Source organism: Oenanthe melanoleuca, chromosome 1 (genome assembly GCF_029582105.1).
Source record: "Oenanthe melanoleuca isolate GR-GAL-2019-014 chromosome 1, OMel1.0, whole genome shotgun sequence".
In the NCBI taxonomy this organism is placed as follows: Eukaryota; Metazoa; Chordata; class Aves; order Passeriformes; family Muscicapidae; genus Oenanthe; species Oenanthe melanoleuca.
Window position 1 is genome coordinate 109259615 of NC_079333.1, and position 20299 is coordinate 109279913.

The 20299-nt window shown below is 41.7% G+C and overlaps 1 protein-coding gene across 1 annotated transcript in view; it reads left to right on the forward strand.

The window, feature by feature from the left end:
- KCNJ6 (potassium inwardly rectifying channel subfamily J member 6) overlaps window positions 1-20299 on the forward strand; it is a 151937-nt gene that overhangs the window by 49458 nt on the left and 82180 nt on the right. The window contains exon 2 of the mRNA XM_056510794.1: window positions 222-270. Within this exon, the coding sequence (XP_056366769.1) occupies window positions 246-270 (25 nt within the window). The 5' untranslated portion in view covers window positions 222-245. The remainder of the gene's footprint in view (window positions 1-221; window positions 271-20299) is intronic.

The window sequence follows — 20299 nt, forward strand, 5'->3', positions numbered from 1 at the left end:
CATAATAGGAAAAATTGAGAAATTACAAGAAAAAAGAAAAAAAAAACAAAAAACAACCCCACAGAGGTTCAGGCTATTTAGGAGTGAAGTTAAATCCCTAAATAAAATAGAAATACATAATGGATGAATGTCCTCCCCTCCCACTGCCACTTGCACTCAGGTGTATTTCTATTTCTATATTACATATATATATTTGTTTTTCATTTTGTCTGTTCCCCCAGGAGAAGCCCCAAAGAGAAACAGAGATGGCCAAATTGACAGAGTCGATGAGTGAGTACAAATAGGAAGTTCAACCACTTTGTTTTTCCATCTGTCCCCCTCCCTCTCATAAATCCACAAACCCAGAAGGCAGTGCTTGCATCCAGGGATCTCATTCAGCCCTGCCTTCACTCCCAAATTCATCATAAATCATTCCTCTCCTTAAAAAAAAAAAAATCCAAAAGAAAATAGGAATCCCCAGAACAAGGGCTGCTATTTTCTTCATCCACTGCTTAAATCACATTTATTTGGGCTTAAATCCAGCAAAGAACCTGCTCCATGTTTGACTTTGTGAGCCTGAGGGGTTTTTTTTAATAGAATGTAACTAATTGTGGATTTAGTAAGTGCCTAATTTACTTGATTCATGTGTTCCTTTACAAGCTTACAGAAGGTCACTCTAAATCCAGTGTAATTATCCAGGATTGTTGCCTGTGCCACATTCATCCAACAGGAATTATGCCCAGAGATTTATCTGGAAAGCTTTCAGTTGGTTTCTCTGCTTTGTGAGAGGTTTGTGGTATATCAAATGTGTGCCCAGCAAGAAATAGTTTGTATTTTTGCCATATTTTGGGATCTAGGTAATGGAGTAGGGGCTGTAAGCTTCTGTAGCTGAGACACTCAGGGTGGATAATTTATTTGTGGACAAAACCTGGAGACCATTTAGGGTGAAATTCTGCTGGACCACTGCCTCTTATCCAAAATTTCTCGGCTCCAAAATCTATGCAAGCTTAAATGTATTGACTTCAAAAGGGAGAAATATTTCACTCTACTCAACCAGAGACTACAGAAAGACAGAAACAGGGATATGAACAACTTCTTTATATCAGAAATTTCTTTCCAGTTAATTTTTTCTGCTTGTGTACAGAAGGCCTGTTCCTAGGGCAGCACGTCCCTGACTTTTTACTTTCCCAAATCCTTTTGTAATTTTTTGAAATCATTTGAAATCATCATTTCCTTAGCTGTGTCATAGCAGGGCAGAGCCACCACTACAAGCTATAAAAAAAATTATTTCAGTATCAGAAACAGCCAATCCCACAAAAAGGTGCAGCAGGACTGGGAGATCCTAAAGATCTTCTTGCTCCAACCCAGGGAGGTCCTGGCACAGAATTCCCAGAGCAGCTGTGGCTGCCCCTGGATCCCTGGAATGTTCAGTTCCAGGTTGGACACTGGGGCTGGAGCAGCCTGGGACAGTGGGAGGTGTCCCTGCCATGGCAGGGGTGGCACTGGGTGAGTTTTAAGGTTTCTTCCCACCCAAACCATTCTGGGATTCTCTGATTTTCTATTGCTGCAAAATATGAATATGAATATGAATATAAATATAAATATAAATATAAATATAAATATAAATATAAATATAAATATAAATATAAATATAAATATAAATATAAATATAAATATAAATATAAATATAAAAATATAAATATATAAATATAAATATAAATATATGTATGTGTATATATATATGTGTGTGTGTATGTATATATACGTGTATATATGTATATGTATGTGTGTGTATATATATGTATCTATATATGTATGTGTATGTATGCATATATAAAATTAGAATATAATTATAGATAATTGTATATATAATTATATATAATTATATTATAATATGCATAATGTATATTATATATTTTTACATATATATACATACATATACACATACACATACACATACAGATATATATATAGATAGATATAGACATAGATATAGATATAGATATAGATGTAGATATAGATATAGATATAGATATAGATATAGATATAGATATAGATATAGATATAGATATAGATATAGATATAGATATAGATATAGATAGATATAGATATAGATAGATAAAGTTCTATAAAAATAAATCTTTCTCCATGGTGCAGCCAAGCTGGGCTGGTAACAGAGGAAATCACAACATTAGAGCTTAGCAAGGCCCCAAAGGACAATGACAGGAACCCTCTGCTGTAGGAATGGTGATTCTGCTCCTCTAATCTCTGTGGATGCTCAGTGTCACCCTTAGAAGCATCCTGGGACCCCTTCTGGTCCTGCTGGAGGCTGGAGAGATGTGAAATTATGTCGTGATGGATGGAACAAAGGAGGAACTGTTATCAAAGGTGGAAGCAGATAAATAATATCTCCCCTGCTCATCAGGGACTTCTGAAACCAGGTGAAGGAATATTGCCAAAAAGTGTTGGGGGAAAGCAGTCAGACCCTGTGAGTGCTCTGAAGAGCCAGAGGCCTCCAGAACTCTCTAAATGGGAACACAAACCCAGAAATGCCCTGTGCAGCTCCTTCAGGATGGGAATTTGTCCTGCCAGTTATTTTATCCAACTTCTTTGGGACAGAGGGATGCTTAAAGGGTTTGCTGCTGCTTTGTGTGAGGATTTTTTTCATACTTCATGAGAGGCTTTTATGGAATTTTCAGATCATTTCATGTTTTAATAAATCCTGGACAGCGTTGCAAGGTGTAAATAAAATTCTTAGTGAATGTACCACAGTGTTTATTTTAAAGCTGGTGCAGAGTCAAATGAGATAAATGGAGTAGGGTGGGCTTCTGGCTTGGACTGCAGGGCCTTTTTCTTGGAACTGGGAAAAATAAAGAAGGGCATTGAAGGCCTGAGAGGGTTTCAGAGACTGGAGAAATGGCTTTGTCATGGTACCAGTATAACAGAATTATTACTTGCTTTCCCGTTTCACCCAAGAGCTGCTCTCCTCTCTTCCCTCTGTTCACATCTTTGCACAGCCCCAGGGAAAACCAGCCCAGTTCCCTGCACTGCTCTGCACTTTCCATCAGAGCACTCTGCTGAAGCTGCCAAGCACTTCTTTCTGCCCCTTCTCCTCCATAAAGGTTTTCTGGATGTTTCTGCACTAATCAAAGCCCCTGCACCTGAGATTCACATCACACACCAAGGGAGACTGAGGGAACACTGATGCAGAGGTTCTTCCAAGGCTGTTATTTTTATTTTTTTCTTTTTTTTTTGCCAGCAGGAATAACAGTCTGTATTTTTGTCACATTCTACATTCCCATCCTCAGAGGCTCTGTCACGTTGTAGGGAACACTGGTAAGGAAAATGTTGCATTATTGTTATTTTCTGTCCTCTTTCCAGAGAACTTTTATGGTGGTGGAAAGAGATGAGGTATCATGACAGAGCCTTGTACTTAAAATCTGTTTTCCTTGAAAGTTTTTTTAAAAACTGAAGTGAGGGGGGAAATAATTTTAATGCAACAGTTAAAGAACAAGCTAGCAAGAAATGTTCTGCTAAATTTTTCAGGATAGTCCCTAAGAGCTGATACAGAAGCAGAAATGAATACCAAATAACACCACTCTTTGCCTCAAGTCATTATTTTACAACTCTTGCACAGAATTAATAGAAAGCCACCACAATCACACTGAGCCCCAGGGAACTGTCCAAGAATTCCTTTATAATGCCTTAAAATCCACATGCATTTTAAAATTCCTTTATAGCCTGAATTAGACAATTTCCCTCATATAACCTCAGAATACTTAAAAGCCAAGAATGAAATTGTTTTCCTTGAAACTTTTCTTCTTTCCCTGTTGTTCTCAAGCTCCCCATGCCCTGGTGATCATTTTTAACCCAAATGCCATCACCAGGCCTACAAATAGCTAAAGCCCAGCAGGGAAGGCAGGACAGCAAATATTTAACAGCAGAGAAAGGAATCAAATGTTTATCCTGACCTATTTGGCCAACATGAAAAATTTATTTAGAGAAACATGCTCTATAGAGCTATCCAGTTGTCAGGAATGATCTTCACTGGGAATGCTTTGTGGAATGAGCACTACAAGATGAGTATATTTAATATAGATAAAAGAATAGAATAGGTATTAATATATTTACATTTATATCTATATATTTAATATAGATAATAGAATAGAATGATATTATGTTTGTATACATATAATGTATATATAATATTAATATATATATAGTACTTATGATGTTATGAATAGCCAAATATGTTGGTGCATTTAAGAAAAGTCGTTTTGAGGATGCCAAAGTTCTCAGCTTGGCAGAAATTTTGCAGAAACAGATTTTGTGGATCTCATGTGCCATGGGATGTGTGACATGAGCAGAGGGAATCCATCCAGGCTGGGATGGAAAATGGGCACTGACATCAAATTAAAATCTGCTCCAGGAGCAGGGACACAGCAGTGACCAGCTCTGCCTGCTCTGCTCCCCCTCACTCCACAGACACACCTGCCTGAGGACAGCCAGAGGCAGCTGAGCTGCTTTCAAATAAGGATGTTCCTTCCTTTGTTACAAAAATGTGAGCTCCAAATGTCCCTGGATGTATTTCCTAAGACACTGAAATGATGAATACTGAGACCTCAGATGACTCCACATAAAACCTTCTGAATTATGGATGCCACAAATTTTACTCAGGGGGGTAGAAAGAACATAAGGCAACCTGAAGGAATTTCAGGAGCAGACAAACCCCAGGAGAGAGTTGTTTTATCATTAAGTGCTTTTCCCTAAAGGTTGCTTTTTCTGGTCTGTGGTGTCTGAGCCTGAAGAGTCCCTATTGCTCTCTCAGACTTGTAGAGAAAGTTTATAAAAATGTTTCTGCTTTGAGTTAATAAAAAGTCACAGCATTTCCAGATTTACACGTGCCAGGGTGGTCTGGAATTTTTTGAGCAGTTCCAACGATTTTGAATTAGAGTTTTATGACATGTAAGAAAAACACATGGTATGTTACAGTAAATACATATCCAACCTTCTCTAGCTATAGGGCATTGTAACATTCCTACTTCCACTTTTTCCCCTCCAGTACTACATCTTTTATCTTTGTCTTTTGTTCAGATTCCTGGGCTGCATCTACAGAATTGTAGGCAAGAAATTAGGAGGGAATTCTGCCCCTGTGCCCTGCTCAGGTGTGACCCCACCTGGATCCTGCATCCAGCTCTGGAATTCCCAGCCCAGGGAGGAGCTGGAGCTGCTGCAGAGCCCAGAGGAGCAGCAGGATGAGCAGAGGGATGGAGCAGCTCTGCTGGGAGGAAAGGCTGGCACAGCTGGGATTGTTCACCTGCACAGGAGAAGCTTTGGGCTGAGCTCAGGGTGGCCTTGCAGGGCCTGAAGGAGCTGCAGGAAACATGGAGAGAGACAATTGCCAAGGGCTGGAGGGACAGGACACAGGGAATGGAGGGACAGACACAGGGAATGGAGGGACAGGACACAGGGAATGGAGGGACAGGACACAGGGAATGGCTTCTAACTGATAGAAGAAAGGCTTGTATTGGATATTAGGAAGGAATTGTTCCCTGGGATGGTGATAAAGGACTGGGATGGATTCCCAGAGCAGCTGTGGCTGCCCCTGGATCCCTGGAATGTTCAGTTCCAGGTTGGACACTGGGGCTGGAGCAGCCTGGGACAGTGGAACTGTCCCTGTTATGGCAGGGGTGGAAGGCTGGTTTTCCCACAATATGCATTTTCCTTTCTGATATTCTGTTGTTGCAGTTATTACAGTAGAAGAAGTTCTGAACCGAATATTAAGCTACAGATGTAAGTGCTACATCTAATTATTGTTGATTCAATACTGTGTATGTAGGTTGGTAACATTTATTTGCAACTTAACTCCCTTAATCTTTGTTCAAATTTGAATTACAAGTAACCAGAAGATGTATGATTTTATTACTGTTGTTGTTTTGGTTGTTTCAGCAGAAAGTAGCTGATGCATATAATCAAAAGAACAGAAAGAACATTGCTATTATTAATTGAAAAAACAGTTTATTCTTTGTGGCAAAGGTCAGGTTTTGAGGGGAGAATGAAATTCTAAAGCAGGAATTCATTATGCAGGAAAGCAAGAATTTTATTGTCTCAGTGATGCTCTGACAGGGGCCTAGAAGAGCTGTGAACTTATTTATGCAATAATTAACAAAGGAAACTTGTCTTAGGCAGGAAGATGATTGACATTTTTTCCAGTTCTGGGTATACAACTTTGTGAAGAGCATCTTCTTGGCATTCTCTGAGCTTTTAAGGGTCTTATCTTTATCTTTTCTCTGCAAGTGTGAAGGACAAAAATTAGGTTGTTTTTTTTTCTTTCCCAAATGAAAACCAAGACTCTCACAAAGTCATTTGATTCTAGAAGCTTGGATTTTTCAAAAACATATTAAATTTTGATAGCACTGCTAATATTCCTTGGCTAAGCTAAAAATCTTTGTGAAAATTAAATTCCAAATCTCAGGGATGAGATAACCAAGAGCTGAATTATGAATGAAGTAAAAATTTCTGGTTTTCTAGTCAGGAGCAGTGATTGCATATAGGCTACACTGGACTTCTTGAAACAGATTATTTCCACTTTTATATGTATTCTCCTTTATTTCTATTAGTTCCAGGTTACCCATTGCTAAATCACCCACTTCTAAAATAGAGGCTGCCACTATTTCAAAATTCTCAGTGTTCCTTTACATTCCTATGGCCCACAGCAGAGTCAAGCTGGGTTTTCCAGTCCCATCAAATCCAGTGGGATTTGGTTCCATGCTGCAGCTAAGTTGTTTAGGTACAAAGCTTTTTTTTTTTTTTAAAAAACCCTTTCCCAGCTTCCCAGGACACTGCTCTGTACAGACCCAACCCATGGTCCTATTGCAACAACATCTGAAGGGAAAATTTGTGACTCTGGATGAGTTTTGGTATGAGATACATTTAAAAATAAGTCTTCAGAGGGCAAATATATGCCCAGGGGTGTTGGAAATTAGAATTAATTTAAGGATGTGCAGAAATTTAATATCAAAAGCCAAAGTCACTTCAGATTTCAAGGATCAGATTTGAGGACCTTGGTCAAAAATGTCAGTTAAGTGGTTCAAGCCTTTACTGAGACATCATTTTCTTATCATACCCAAATAATAAATGTACATTCAATTGTGGACGAGGGAGAATTGCCCCTTAACTATCCCTGGAAGTTGTTCAAATCCAGCTTGGAGCCACTGGGGAGAGTGGAAGGGGGTGGCAGGGGTGGCACTGGATGATCTTTAAGGTCTCCCAACCCATTCCATGATTCTATTTGGGGCTTGGTTTAATGATTTTAATGCTCTTCTAATGCAGAGCTTTTTCTACATTGATTTAACATCCACTTAAATATTCCAGAGGTGCCAACCAACTTCTTCAGCTGGAGAAGTGCAGTGCTGGAAGAGCAGAAAGTTCATATTCTCTCAGGACAAAAAAAAAAAATCATTAAAAATGTCTGATCAACTGTCTCCACAGAGAGCAGATGAGTCAAATCCAAGGGTGAAAAACAGGATCAATATTTCTGAAAGCTGCAGAAACCTTTCTGTCCTGGATCAGCCTTATCAAGCAGAGGAGAGAGACCATAATGGATTTTAGTTCTAGGAAATAGAATGTGAGGGACAGCAAAGAATGCTGGTCAACAGCTAAGGGAAAAACAACCCATAAAAAAAAAAAATCGAAGCATTTGAGATGTACAAGTACAGCTGCTAAACAGGTAGAACCACAAAGTACTGGATTTTTAAAACCTTGGACTTTGAAAATTGTTTGCAAAGGTGTCAGAATCAATGACTGGAAAATATCACAGAGCATGGCAAGATAAACTATTTGATGTGAAAGAGAAATATCCAACTCCATTGGAAACAGGGCCCAGCTGCACTTTCCAATATAAACAATGAGAGAAAGGTTTTATCAGGGTGTTTTGGACAGATGTCTTCTAATTGCCTTTTAATCAGGTATTAAATTAATCCCTAAAGCTGGGCTATGTTCTCCCTGTATTTTTCAGCTGCCTTCATTGCTCTTAAACATTTGACAGGGGATAAAAGGGACAATATTACCCACATTAAAGGCAAATAATGCCTGGCAGTGTGTGCACAGAACACATGAATTCCAAGTGTGTTATTGCTGAGTGACTGCCCATACTTACAGCTCAGCCTCTTCTAACTTTATTTACCACTCTTCCCTTCACCATAAAATATCTTGAACTGCATGGAGGAGAAAAGCAGAAAGACTCCAGTGAGAGTCATTGCCAGCAGTGAGAGAGCTGTTAAAATACAAACCCACAGGAAGGCAGAGACCTGCAAGCTCTGTCCTCTCTGAGGGAGTCCTGCACTGTTTCCAGAGCCAGGGATTGCACACTGGGGCTGTTCTGCTCCTCAGATTCAGTCAATCCCAAATTTCAGCATTATTCCCTTTGCTGTTCCTGCTCAGGAATGTCTCCCAGGCTTCTCTCTCTGCAGGAAAAGGAGGACACAGCTGTGTTCACCTGCTGATCCTCACTGTTAGCACAGTGCTGAAATTCTGCCCTGTAATGAGAGATTGCTCTTTCTTCCTAAATAATTCCCCTATCTCCTTTCTTCAAACACTTGCAGCTTGCATAACCTCTGTCTAATCACCCTGCTAGATTTTATAATCCACAGCAGCATCCAGGGCCTCCAGTCCTGGGTGTTCTTTGCTGAGCTCCCCCTGTTTTGTCATCCTCACATCCATAAGTACTTTTATTAATCACAGTCCTGTAAGAAAAATAGTGGAGAACAGAAAGGTTGACCCAAAATAAAACCCTGTGTTTCTTCAGGGCAGTCATAGGTGATTCCAGCACAGATCTCAGATAGGTGCATCTCAAATCCTCAGTGCAGGAGAGCCCTGGAGGGGCAGGGACAGAGCTGGGGAAGGGGCTGAGGGAGCTGGGAAGGGGCTCAGGCTGGAGAAAAGGAGGCTCAGGGGGGACCTTGTGGCTCTGCACAACTCCCTGACAGGAGGGGCAGGGAGGGGGGTCGGGCTCTGCTCCAGGAACAGGGACAGGAGGAGAGGGAACGGCCTCAGGCTGGGCAGGGCAGGCTCAGGGTGACAGCAGCAGGAATTTCCCCATGGAAAGGGAGCTCAGGGGTTGGAACTGCCCAGGGAGGTTTGGGGTCCCCATCCCTGCAGGTGGCACCTGGAGGTGGCACTCAGGGTGACAAGGTGGGGATGGGGACAGCTGGGACTCTGTGATGTTGGAACTCTTTTCCAGCTTTCAGGATTCTGTGACTCCATGATTTAGGTCAGGTCTGACCTCCTGCCTGGCTCCAGGTGTGTATCCAGGTGTGTCTTCAGGCAGCTCACACCTCACAGGTGGAACAAAGGGAAGCTGTGTTCTCCTCCCACCGCCTGAGGATGAGTGATGGGGAGATGATAATGCTTCCAAACCCTGACACTTTCAATTACCGTTTTCCTTCATTCACAAGAGCTAAACCACACAGTGGTTGTCACTGCCTGACAGATTTATCATTGTCAGGCTGAGCCTGCTCTCTGCATCACAGGATTCCTCTGTTTCTCCCGGGATCCTACACAATGAACTCGTGTCATGTGTCGTGAAACATTTGCTCACCTACCTGCAAACCAGGGGACAACAAACAACATCATTCCCTGTCCTTGCAAATGGCACATTTTTGTTGAGGTTTCAAACCTATACTTTCACTTGACAGTTTGGGTGGAAGCTTAAATTTCTTTTTCTGCTCCGTGTTGTAGTATTGTTTGAGTAGTTCTTTTAATGACAGGTAAAGAATGATTTCCTCTGAGATCTCCTGGATGCTGTACTGACAAATTTTCTTTTTTTCTTTTTTTCTTTTTTTCTTTTTTTTCTTTTTTTCTTTTTTTTTTTAATAAAGCAGTACAGAGCTATCTCCAGACCTCCTGCTAAGTTTGTTTCCTATGGCATATTGCTCTTGCATGCAGTTGAGTGTCTTTTTGGTGATAACATTATTATTATTTAGGGGAGTATTACTATTTAAGGCACAAGTAACTCGTGCTGGTGCACTAATTTGTGGGTGAAGGCTGTGTATTCTTAGAATCCATTCAATCATGTGTAAGGTTTCAAAGTGAAATCTTGAAAAGCACCATACAAACCCCCTGAAAGTGAACAGAAAAACTCCTACTGTTTCTCTGCCTCCTAATTTTATCAGGTGCCCGTGATCATAACATGAAAAGGAAAGGGAGAGGTTCATAGATGCTGTTAAATTATTTCTTTATCCCAATATTTTGAGTGGGCAGATTGCTAGTCAGGTATATCAGGAAACCAGAGTTTATCCAGAAAAGTTTTGGATTTCCTGGAAAACTTTAAGGCCAGGTTGGCTCTCCATGAAACATTTCACTCCTGCAGGTTCCTATTTTGGACACCTCAGCTCCAATCAAATCCTTCTCTTCTCCTTCCCTCCCACTTCCCCTTCCAAAGCCTTGACAAAAGATTTTATGGATCTTCCCACTCAGCAGCAGAAGGCCTGGAAATACTTCTTAAATGTTATTGAAACAAGTCAGGGATTTATTTCTTTTAACATTTTTAAATTGAAAGAGTGATGAAGAGACCCCATAACATAATTTGTCTAAGAAAAACAGATTAAAAATCCAAGGCTTATCACTAAACTTGATAAAGGCCTTTCTAACAGTTCTTGCTTCTCTTTTTCACATGGGATAAAACAGTCATAGCAAACAAATTTAATAATTGAAGAATAAGAGGAGGTGAAAAAGTCACCAAATGATACAAAATTTAAAATGTACGAATGAAAATGAGGGGTGGGAATGTGCAATTTTAAGTTCAGCAATGCTTTTTAATTTTAAGGAACTCTTTTCAAACTTCCTTAGGAACAGAGAAGAGGGAAACCAGAGTGGCAAAACCAAATTTTTAAGGAAAATAAAATATATACAGAAGGGGGCTGGGGGAAACTCATTTTTATCAAAAGATTATAATTTCAAATTGAGCCTGCATTGTGTGTTACTATAGAAACTCCCATTTTGTGGTATGTTTGTGGGGAAAAAGTCAAAAGTTGCATTTTAATGAAGGCAGATCACACATTGGCTGTCCTCGGGAAAAGCCAAATAAAAGAGAAGTTTCTCTCCAAAATTGGATAATTACCCCAAACAAGGTGAGCTAATTAAGGTCACAGGGAAGGGATATTAAATCCTGAAGTGCCAATATGTTCTGTTCATTTTCCCACACCAGTCCCTGCCTCCCAGATTATGTATTAGATACTGCAGGAGCCTGATGGATTGAGAGGCTCGTTGCCATGGCAATATTTGCTGCTTTGCTGGTATTCCCTACAGAAAGTAAAGGATTTTTTTTTTTTTTTTCCCCTACTCAGTTAGACAAATTGGCTAAATATAGCCAGGGATGTTGGGGAACTGAAACAGCAGAATCTGCTGGGGGGAGGATCAGGGGAAGGACTGACATTTCTGAGAGCTGGGGAATCACAATGGGATGGGGATTGGTGAGGAATGGAGGGAATGGGAAAATAGGGAAAGAGAAAAGGAGAGGGAAGAGGAGAAGGAAGGAAGGAAGGAAGGAAGGAAGGAAGGAAGGAAGGAAGGAAGGAAGGAAGGAAGGAAGGAAGGAAGGAAGGAAGGAAGGAAGGAAGGAAGGAAGGAAGGAAGGAAGGAAGGAAGGAAGGAAGGAAGGAAGGAAGGAAGGAAGGAAGGAAGGAAGGAAGGAAGGTTCTTATTTCACACTTTCAGAGCATGTCTTGCTTTCAGAGATGGGGAAAGCAGAACAGGCAGTGCTGCCCAGGAGGAAGCCAGAGCTGCTGCTGGTTTGCTGTGCTCCAGGTAATTTACAGCCTCAGGGACAGCTAAGAGGTAAAACCTCTAAAATGAATTTTAAAAAAATAAGAAAGAAAAGCAATGGAATGGCTTACCACTGAAATTGTCAGTGTAAATCACAATTTGAGCTCCAAATATAAGCTGCCTTCTTCTGTTCTGTGTTTGGGGGTTTTTTTGGTTTTTTGGTTTTTGTGGGTTTTTTGTTTGTTTGTTTTGTTGGGTTTTTTTTAATCTTTGCTCACAGCATTTTTAAAGCAAGGTGTTGATAGCATTTCCATCCTCCTCTTGGCACAGAAGCCAATGTGCTTCAGTCAGATGTTAGGGAGTGCTGTCTCTTCTGCAGAGTTCAGCCTGTGGGAAGAGTGTGACAATGTGCTTTCTTTTTAATATTAGCCCATCTCAGCCAAGCATCTCTGGATTGCTGCAGAGTTAAAAAAAAAATAAAAGGCTGCTTTGTTTCTTCCTCTTATGCACAGAAAAGCCCTGATAAATCCACAGTGTTTGCCTTGAGGCTTAGGAAGGACCTGTTCAGTCAGACTGACCAGGCAGCTGGGACTTCCTTGGGGATAACTCACTTCCAGGCACTCTTTCCTCCTTTTTTCCATGCCAGCCATCCATTAGAGTTTCAGATTTTTCACATCATTCTGTGGCAAGCCACGAATGCAGCTGGTGCAGCAGAGAGTTCACACTCACAAGGAAGAGCACAAGGAATTCAGAGGTTCCCTGAAATTTTTTCCTGAAGAAAGACACTCATAAAAGGCTCAGGGTGGAGAGGCAGAGGAGAGAAGAGCAGGTCTAAAAGCAGGATCTAATTCCTTGTGTTTTCTGAAAGGCAGAAGAAACTTCAGAGAGAAAAAAAAAATGCAGGCAGAGGGCAGGAAAAGGTGGGAACAGCATTGGAGCAGGGAAGAGAGGAGGGGGTGAGAGGGGCAGGGAAGGGAGAACCTGGCAGCACTTTGCAGGCTGTGCTTCACTCTGTGTGTCACAGAGTTTGTGCTACAGCAGTTCCAGGGATGTGATCAGACAGAGAAGGAATCCAAGGCCACCCAACCAAGCAGTGAGGAGTGAGGGAAAGCAAGGAATTAAAGATGATGCTGAAATGGTGAAGTGCTGTTGAGACAGAAATAACAGAGTTCCCTGTTCACACCAACAGCCAGAGCTGGGAGTGAAGACAAGAGAGTTTGGAAGAGAGGAGAGTAAAAAATCCTTTATCAGGCATAATAACATTCAGCTGTAAGATAGGCCTGAAAGGAATTAAAAATCAGAGAATTAATTACAGTCCAATAAAAACAGAGAAAAGTTATGAAGAGGGAAGAGAAAGGTGAGAATCTTAATATCCTATTTCCACATGGGTAACCTCCTCAAATCTAAATTTCTTTGAAAATACAGGTGCCCTTGAATCACTCACTGTTCAGAACCAGCAGGGACCAAAAGTAGAGGGAAATTGTGGATTCCACATCCCTGGAGGTGTCAAGGCCAGGTTGGACACTGGGGCTGGAGCAGCCTGGGACAGTGGGAGGTGTCCCTGCCATGGAAGGGGTGGAATTGAATCATCTTTAAGGTCCCTTCCAACCCAAACCATCCTGGGATTTCATGATTATTGGAACAGAGGGATCAGGCTGATGGGAATGGAGCTAAATGAGTAATGACCCCAAAGATGGAGGCAACCAAAGGAGGTTTTGGGATTTTTGGTTGGTTTTGTGGCTTTGGGTTGAGTTTTTTTTTGAGAGGAAAGCTGTTTATTTAATAATAACACACGAAATAAATGACAAAAATGTTCATCATATCATAGAAGAAGGATGTAGGCTCATTGGGAATAAACAAACAAACAAAGGAAAATAAGAAAATAAAAGTGCTTATGAATGAGATAGGAAGAGCATGGGAGTTGAGGATCAGCAGGAGATGAGCACAGAAAACTCTTCACAGATCTACAGAAGCATAGGAAGGATTCATGGACTCTCTGATGAGAACAGGGAAATTAAAGATGCCTTTATTAAACTGAGCAGGAGCCCTTTCAGAGGAGCAGCTCCAGTGAGTGATTTGTAAGGACACAGGAAAACAGAATTGGTGTCCCTTTGGAAATCCTCATCCTCAGTGTGTCACTCCATGATCATCACTGATCACACCTCTGAGGCCAATGTGCTCAAATAAATGCCAGCTGCACACCTGTATATTAAAAAAAAATATATTTTCTTAGGCACAGACTGGGAGGAGCTTAATTTTCCACATAGATTTCTGTGCCAGGATTTTCACCAGAAAATGACAAAGAATTGAGGAGAACAAAGATGAGGGTGGGATTTGCTGTATCAGACACTCCCAAGGTGGCAGCAGCAGGACAGATGTGTGTTTGAGGTTTTGTGTGTCCCCAGCAGAGGGGAGGCTGCTGGAGAACTATTGATTCTCACTGCTCACAATCCATTTGTACTGGCTGGTTTGGGAGCCATTCTAATTTACAGTCTGTCATGCAAATTGCTCTTGGCCTGTGAAATATTCCTCTATTAGGTAGGCACCCCATGCCTGCATGCTGAGCACATGGACTCCAGATCCTTGGGGATTTTGCTTTTTAAACAACAGATTATTGCCCACATTCACTAACTACTTCCACAAGCAGCTCAGTAATTTCAGGCTTTAATATCCTCCTCAATTCTCTTCCTGCATAACTGGAGGTAATATTTGATGTACTAGGAATTAAAGACCTGGTTCTATAATTTTTTTTCATCTAAAAGGAAGCAATTTCTGTGTCCACAGTTTTTCTTCAGTGCCTGAAATGGATATATAGGCACATATTTGGGGGTGCATAAATCTTTGTGTATCTTGCACAACCTTTGATTAGATTGGAGGAGGTGGTGATGAATTCAGGGTGAAGATTTGTTAGGGTGTATGCCAGTCACATAAAAATCCTTCCCTGGGAGGGTATGGAGACCCTGGAATAGAATTCCCAGAGAATCTGTGGCTGCCCCTGGATCCCTGGCAGTGCCCAAGGTTGGACACTGGGGCTGGAGAAGTCTGGAACAATGGAAGATGTGGAAAAAAAATCAAGAGAAAATCCAAAATCAGCTTCCCCCCTTTCATTTTTGGCAGAATATTCTGCTCACAAGTCCTGTAAGAATAAAGCAAACACTCTTCATAAACTCAAATAAATCAATGTGGCAAGAGGCTGTTGTTAAAATGCCTGTTGGAGATGGAAGATCAAAGGCAGGTGAGCAGCAGAGGTGTTTGCCTTGAAAAACCATCCAGGGCATCCCTGGGAATGTGTTCTCACAGGGAGAGCAGAGAAGCTCTGGAATTTTCACAATTTTTCATCTCTCCCCTCCTCACAGGGTGAGATCCATCACTCACAGCCCTGGGAGGTGGGATGGGATTTATCCACCATTCCAGAGCTGCTCCCAAAAAAAAAAAAAAAAAAAAAAAAGAAAACCAACCCAGCAGCAGGCCAGTTGATTATTTTACAGAAACAGCCATAAATATTCTCAAATCCAAGCTGAAGCAGCTGCCAGAGGCTCCAAGGTCTGAGTGCTGCTCCTTGTCACAGCACTCATGGTAAAATCCAGCAATTATTCCAGTATTACAACCTGTGCTGCATTTCCACCTAAAAATTCCAGGTTTTCATGTGTTTGAATTAGTAGAGCAGAATTTTTTACATATTAAGAGTTTAATCTCAAATTGCTCGTGAAATTTGGCCTCCTGATGGACTCAGCTGTATTTGAGTGTGAGGAAAGTCTGTTTAACAAAGGTAATTGGTGTCACTCCAAGCACACAAACATGTTTTAAAACAAAAATTAATCAATTTTTTTTTTCTATTACATCAATCCACACAAAGCAAAATATGCATTTTTTTTTTCTTAGTTTATCTCCCAAATTTAAAGGGATAACAGTCCTTTAGCACCATCTTGAGAATAAAGTGACAAAGTTGTCACAGAATTATTTGACTGCAGCAGTCATTTCATCTTTAGTGGTGTTGAAGACTGATGGGGTAACTCCTTGTTTTCCCTTCCTGTAATCATTACTTCACATTATTTTCTATTCACCTCAATAAATCCATCCCAAGAGCAGCCTGTGACATGAAGATTATTATTTGCTGGTAGATTTATTATATAAGCAATAGCAGTTCAGAAAATGATAGAAAGCTTTGCAGCTACATTGGCAACACCCTAATGAACTGTCATTTTAATATATGTTCTAACTAGTCTTGATGGAAGGCACCACAGGAAAGTTATCACTCAAATTTTTAAAAGATGTGAATATTATGAAGACTGTAAAAACATGACAGAAAGGAATTATTGCTCTGTACAGTGTGCAATTATTTATTCCAATTGTATAACACAAAATCTTCCATGAAAAAAATCTCCCTTAAGTATTATTTTAAAGGTTTTCCCTATAAATAGCTCATGAAATCATTCATTTCCATTCCCTAAATGCATTAGGAACAGAGAGTCACCAAACAGGAACTGAAGGGATAAAAGGAAAAATTGATAAAATTATTTTTATCTGCAATGTACATCGAGACAGAATCCTCTGTGATTATAAAACCAAACCCTGGAGTGATTACAAAAAAATAGAATCTCATTTGTGTGACACACAGGTGTGTGCACAGGCAGGTTCAGGCAGACACACAACAAATTTTCACAGAATCCCAGAATTATTGAGGCTGGAAAATCCCTCCCAGCCCATGGAGCCCAACCTGTCCCCATCCCCACCTTGTCACCGAGTGCCACCTCCAGGTGCCACCTGCAGGGATGGGCACTGCAAACCTCCCTGGGCAGTTCCAACCCCTGAGCTCCCTTTCCATGGGGAAATTCCTGCTGCTGTCACCCTGAGCCTGCCCTGCCCAGCCTGAGGCCGTTCCCTCTCCTCCTGTCCCTGTTCTCTGAGCCCTCACTATGTGAATATTTTCTCAATATTCACGTTCATGGTCTGTGTCTGAGGTTGCCAGAGATGTGGCATTATCAAAATTCATAATGTATTAGCTGAGATTCCTTCCATGCATATTTCAGCAAAGTTGTACAGGCAGCACTTCAAATCGCTGCTGCCGGGGAGATTTTCAGCTTCTGTTCTGACTTGCTGCTCATGCAAATGCAAACGCAGAGATAAAGGCAGGAGCAGCAGAGAGCAGGAGGATGCTTTGCAAGCTCCCCCTGATGAGTTTGCCAGCACATCCCATCCCATCCCTCCCATATGGGGATGGAGAAGGACTTGGGGTGCTGATGGGGGAAAGCTCTGCCCTGAGCCCCAGTGAGAGATACAGGAAAGGGGTTGGGATTGGGATTGGGATTGGGATTGGGATAGGGATAGGGATAGGGATTGAGATTGGGATTGGGATTGGCATTGGCATTGGCATTGGCATTGGCATTGGGATTGGGATTGAGATTGGGATTGGCATTGGGATTGTGTCCCTGAGCCCCGCCAGGTGTGACCCCACCTGCAGAGCTGCCCCAGCCCTGCCCCAGCCCAGGGAGGAGCTGGAGCTGCTGCAGAGCCCAGAGGAGCAGCAGGATGAGCAGAGGGATGGAGCAGCTCTGCTGGGAGGAAAGGCTGGCACAGCTGGGATTGTTCACCTGCACAGGAGAAGCTTTGGGCTGAGCTCAGGGTGGCCTTGCAGGGCCTGAAGGAGCTGCAGGAAACATGGAGAGAGACAATTGCCAAGGGCTGGAGGGACAGGACACAGGGAATGGAGGGACAGACACAGGGAATGGAGGGACAGACACAGGGAATGGAGGGACAGACACAGGGAATGGCTCCCACTGCCAGAAGGAAGGCTTTAATTGGATATTGGGAAGGAATTGTTCCCTGTGATGGTGATGAGGGGCTGGGATGGAATTCCCAGAGCAGCTGTGGCTGCCCCTGGATCCCTGGAATGTTCAGTTCCAGGCTGGACACTGGGGCTGGAGCAGCCTGGGACAGTGGAAGTGTCCCTGCCATGGGATGATCTTTAAGGTCCCTTCCAACCCAAACCATGCTATGATTCCATTATATCCCTCCTGTTCATGTTCAGGAATGTTGATTCTTCCAGCTCCAAGTCTCTGTTTCACTCCTGAGCTGCCCTGGGAGCTCTGTGGCAGCATTTAGGGCTGTCAGAATTCCTCAGCAGTGCAGAGGAGCCCCACACAAGCCGTGGGACAGTCTGTGCTTTTGGGAGCTCTGGCTGTTCGTGTGGGATCTCCCAAGGAGCTCCAGCTCTTCCTGGAGAATCCACAGGAATTTCAGTGCACACTCACTTTCCTCAGCCTTAAACTCCCCCATGCTCCTTCACAGACTTTTCTTTTCTTTTCTTTTCTTTTCTTTTCTTTTCTTTTCTTTTCTTTTCTTTTCTTTTCTTTTCTTTTCTTTTCTTTTCTTTTCTTTTCTTTTCTTTTCTTTTCTTTTCTTTTCTTTTCTTTTCTTTTCTTTTCTTTCTTTTTCTCTCTTTCTCTCTTTCTCTCTTTTTCTCTCTTTCTCTCTTCTTTCCTCCCTCCCTTTCTTCCTCCCTTCCTTCCTTCCTTCCTTGTTCTGCTCTCAGGGTGGCATCACTCATTTCCCAGGTGACATTATCCATCCCCAGGTGACATTATCCATCCCCAGGTGACATTATCCATTCCCAGGTGACATTACCCATTCCCAGGTGACATTTTCCATCCCCAGGCTGTTATTATCCATTCCCCAGGCTGTTATTATCCATTCCCCAGGCTGTTATTATCCTTTCCCCAGGCTGGCTGCCCAGGGTGGCCCCCGTGCTCCCCAGCTGAGTTTCTGATGCACAACAATCCTCTCCCGTGGTTTTCCATCTGTGTGCTCCCCCCTGCACCAGGGGAGCTCCACGCTGTCCCACACTCTTCCCTAAGGCAGGAATTCCATTGGCTCAGGGTGGATTTTGCCCTCACAAACTGAATCATCACCTCTTTCCTCTTCCAGTGCTTTTCTCTCAGGAGGGAGCCACATCTCCCACCAGCACTGAGAATTCCATGTCTCAAACCTCTGCTCTCTGTGTCTTCTCCCTGTTCTCGTGCTGAGAGCTCCTTGTCCCACCACAGACTGGATGTGAAAAAGCCAAGAGAATCCTCTCTTCTCCCAGCACAAGAACTCCAGGTTTTCCAAAGAAAGCACTATCCTGTTGACATCAGTAGCAAGCAAGAACCTAAAGCCCTTTAAAAAAAGATTGCCTGAAAATAAACCCCAGAAAAAAACCTCGAAAATAAACCCCAGAACAAACCTCAAAAATAAACCCCAGAAAAAAACCTTGAAAATAAACCCCAGAACAAACCTCGAAAATAAACTCCAGAAAAAACCTCAAGAATAAACCCCAGAAAAAAACCTCGAAAATAAACCCCAGACAAAACCTCAAAAATAAACCCCAGAACAAACCTCGAAAATAAACCCCAGAAAAAAAACCTCAAAAGTAAACATTCTCTTCAGCAGAAGCAACACAGCAGATAAAAGGTGCTGCTTAAATCAAAGATTCTTCAGGAGCTGTTGCAAGGGCTGTAAAAAAGAACTACAGGTCTATCAAAGCATCTCTTCCCACAGGGAATTTGTTTTTGGAGCTCAGGAACAGGTTTCTGGTCACTGATGCTGAAGTCAGTGCAACAATAACTCAAAATCCATTATACTTTATGTTACAGGGTCAGAGCTATAATCTGGGAATGAATTAACAAGAGAAAATAAAATTATGCATAAATAAATGTATAAAAAATCAGAGCACATTCCCATTTGAATGGTTACCTTGGATCAGGTGTTGCTCAGCAGAGCTACAGCTCATTTCCTTCTGGAAGGCCAAAATTTCCCCTGCAAGACAAAAAAAACCCTGTGTCTCCTGTGCTATTTGAAATTCTGGTAGTAGTTTGGGTCAGGGATGTTTCCTGATGCACATGGACACCTTTGCCTGTAGATCCTGTTCCAATCCTGCCTACAAACCAAATCCAAAAAAACCCTTCAGCAATATTGCACAAAATGCACACAGGGAGTAGAAACCACCAAAAAAAGGAAAGAAAAAAAAGGGGAGTGTTGCTAATAATCCACTACATTAAAAAAAATAAAATTAAAAAAGCAAATTAAAGTACATCAAACAACAGCATTCATGAACTGAAACCCACAGCATTTCACATGACAACTGGAATGGCTCTGGGCACTTGGTATTTCTCTTTAAAAATGCATTTGTGTTTTTCCCTAGGCTAAAACAGCCAAGTTCTGGCTGAATTTTGATATTCCAGCTTTCATGTGAAACCTTAACAATCCCCCAGCAAATAAATAAATAAATCCACTGCTTGTGAGATTCTTGATGATATTTCTTCCATCAAGATTTTGTTGTTTTAAACTGTGTTGTAATGTCTACATTCCTAATAAAACAGTCTAAAACAGAAGTTGAGAACTAATAATCTTTCCAGCTAACAAACAAATATCCATGTTCCTGATGCAAGAGATCTTGAGCACCTCGTTGTGTTGGTTGTTGAAAACAGGAGCAGAATTGACAAATCTCAATGTAAACTTGGCCTAAAAATAATTTATTTTTTTTACAGTGAGAATAACCAGTCACTGGAAAAACATCCCC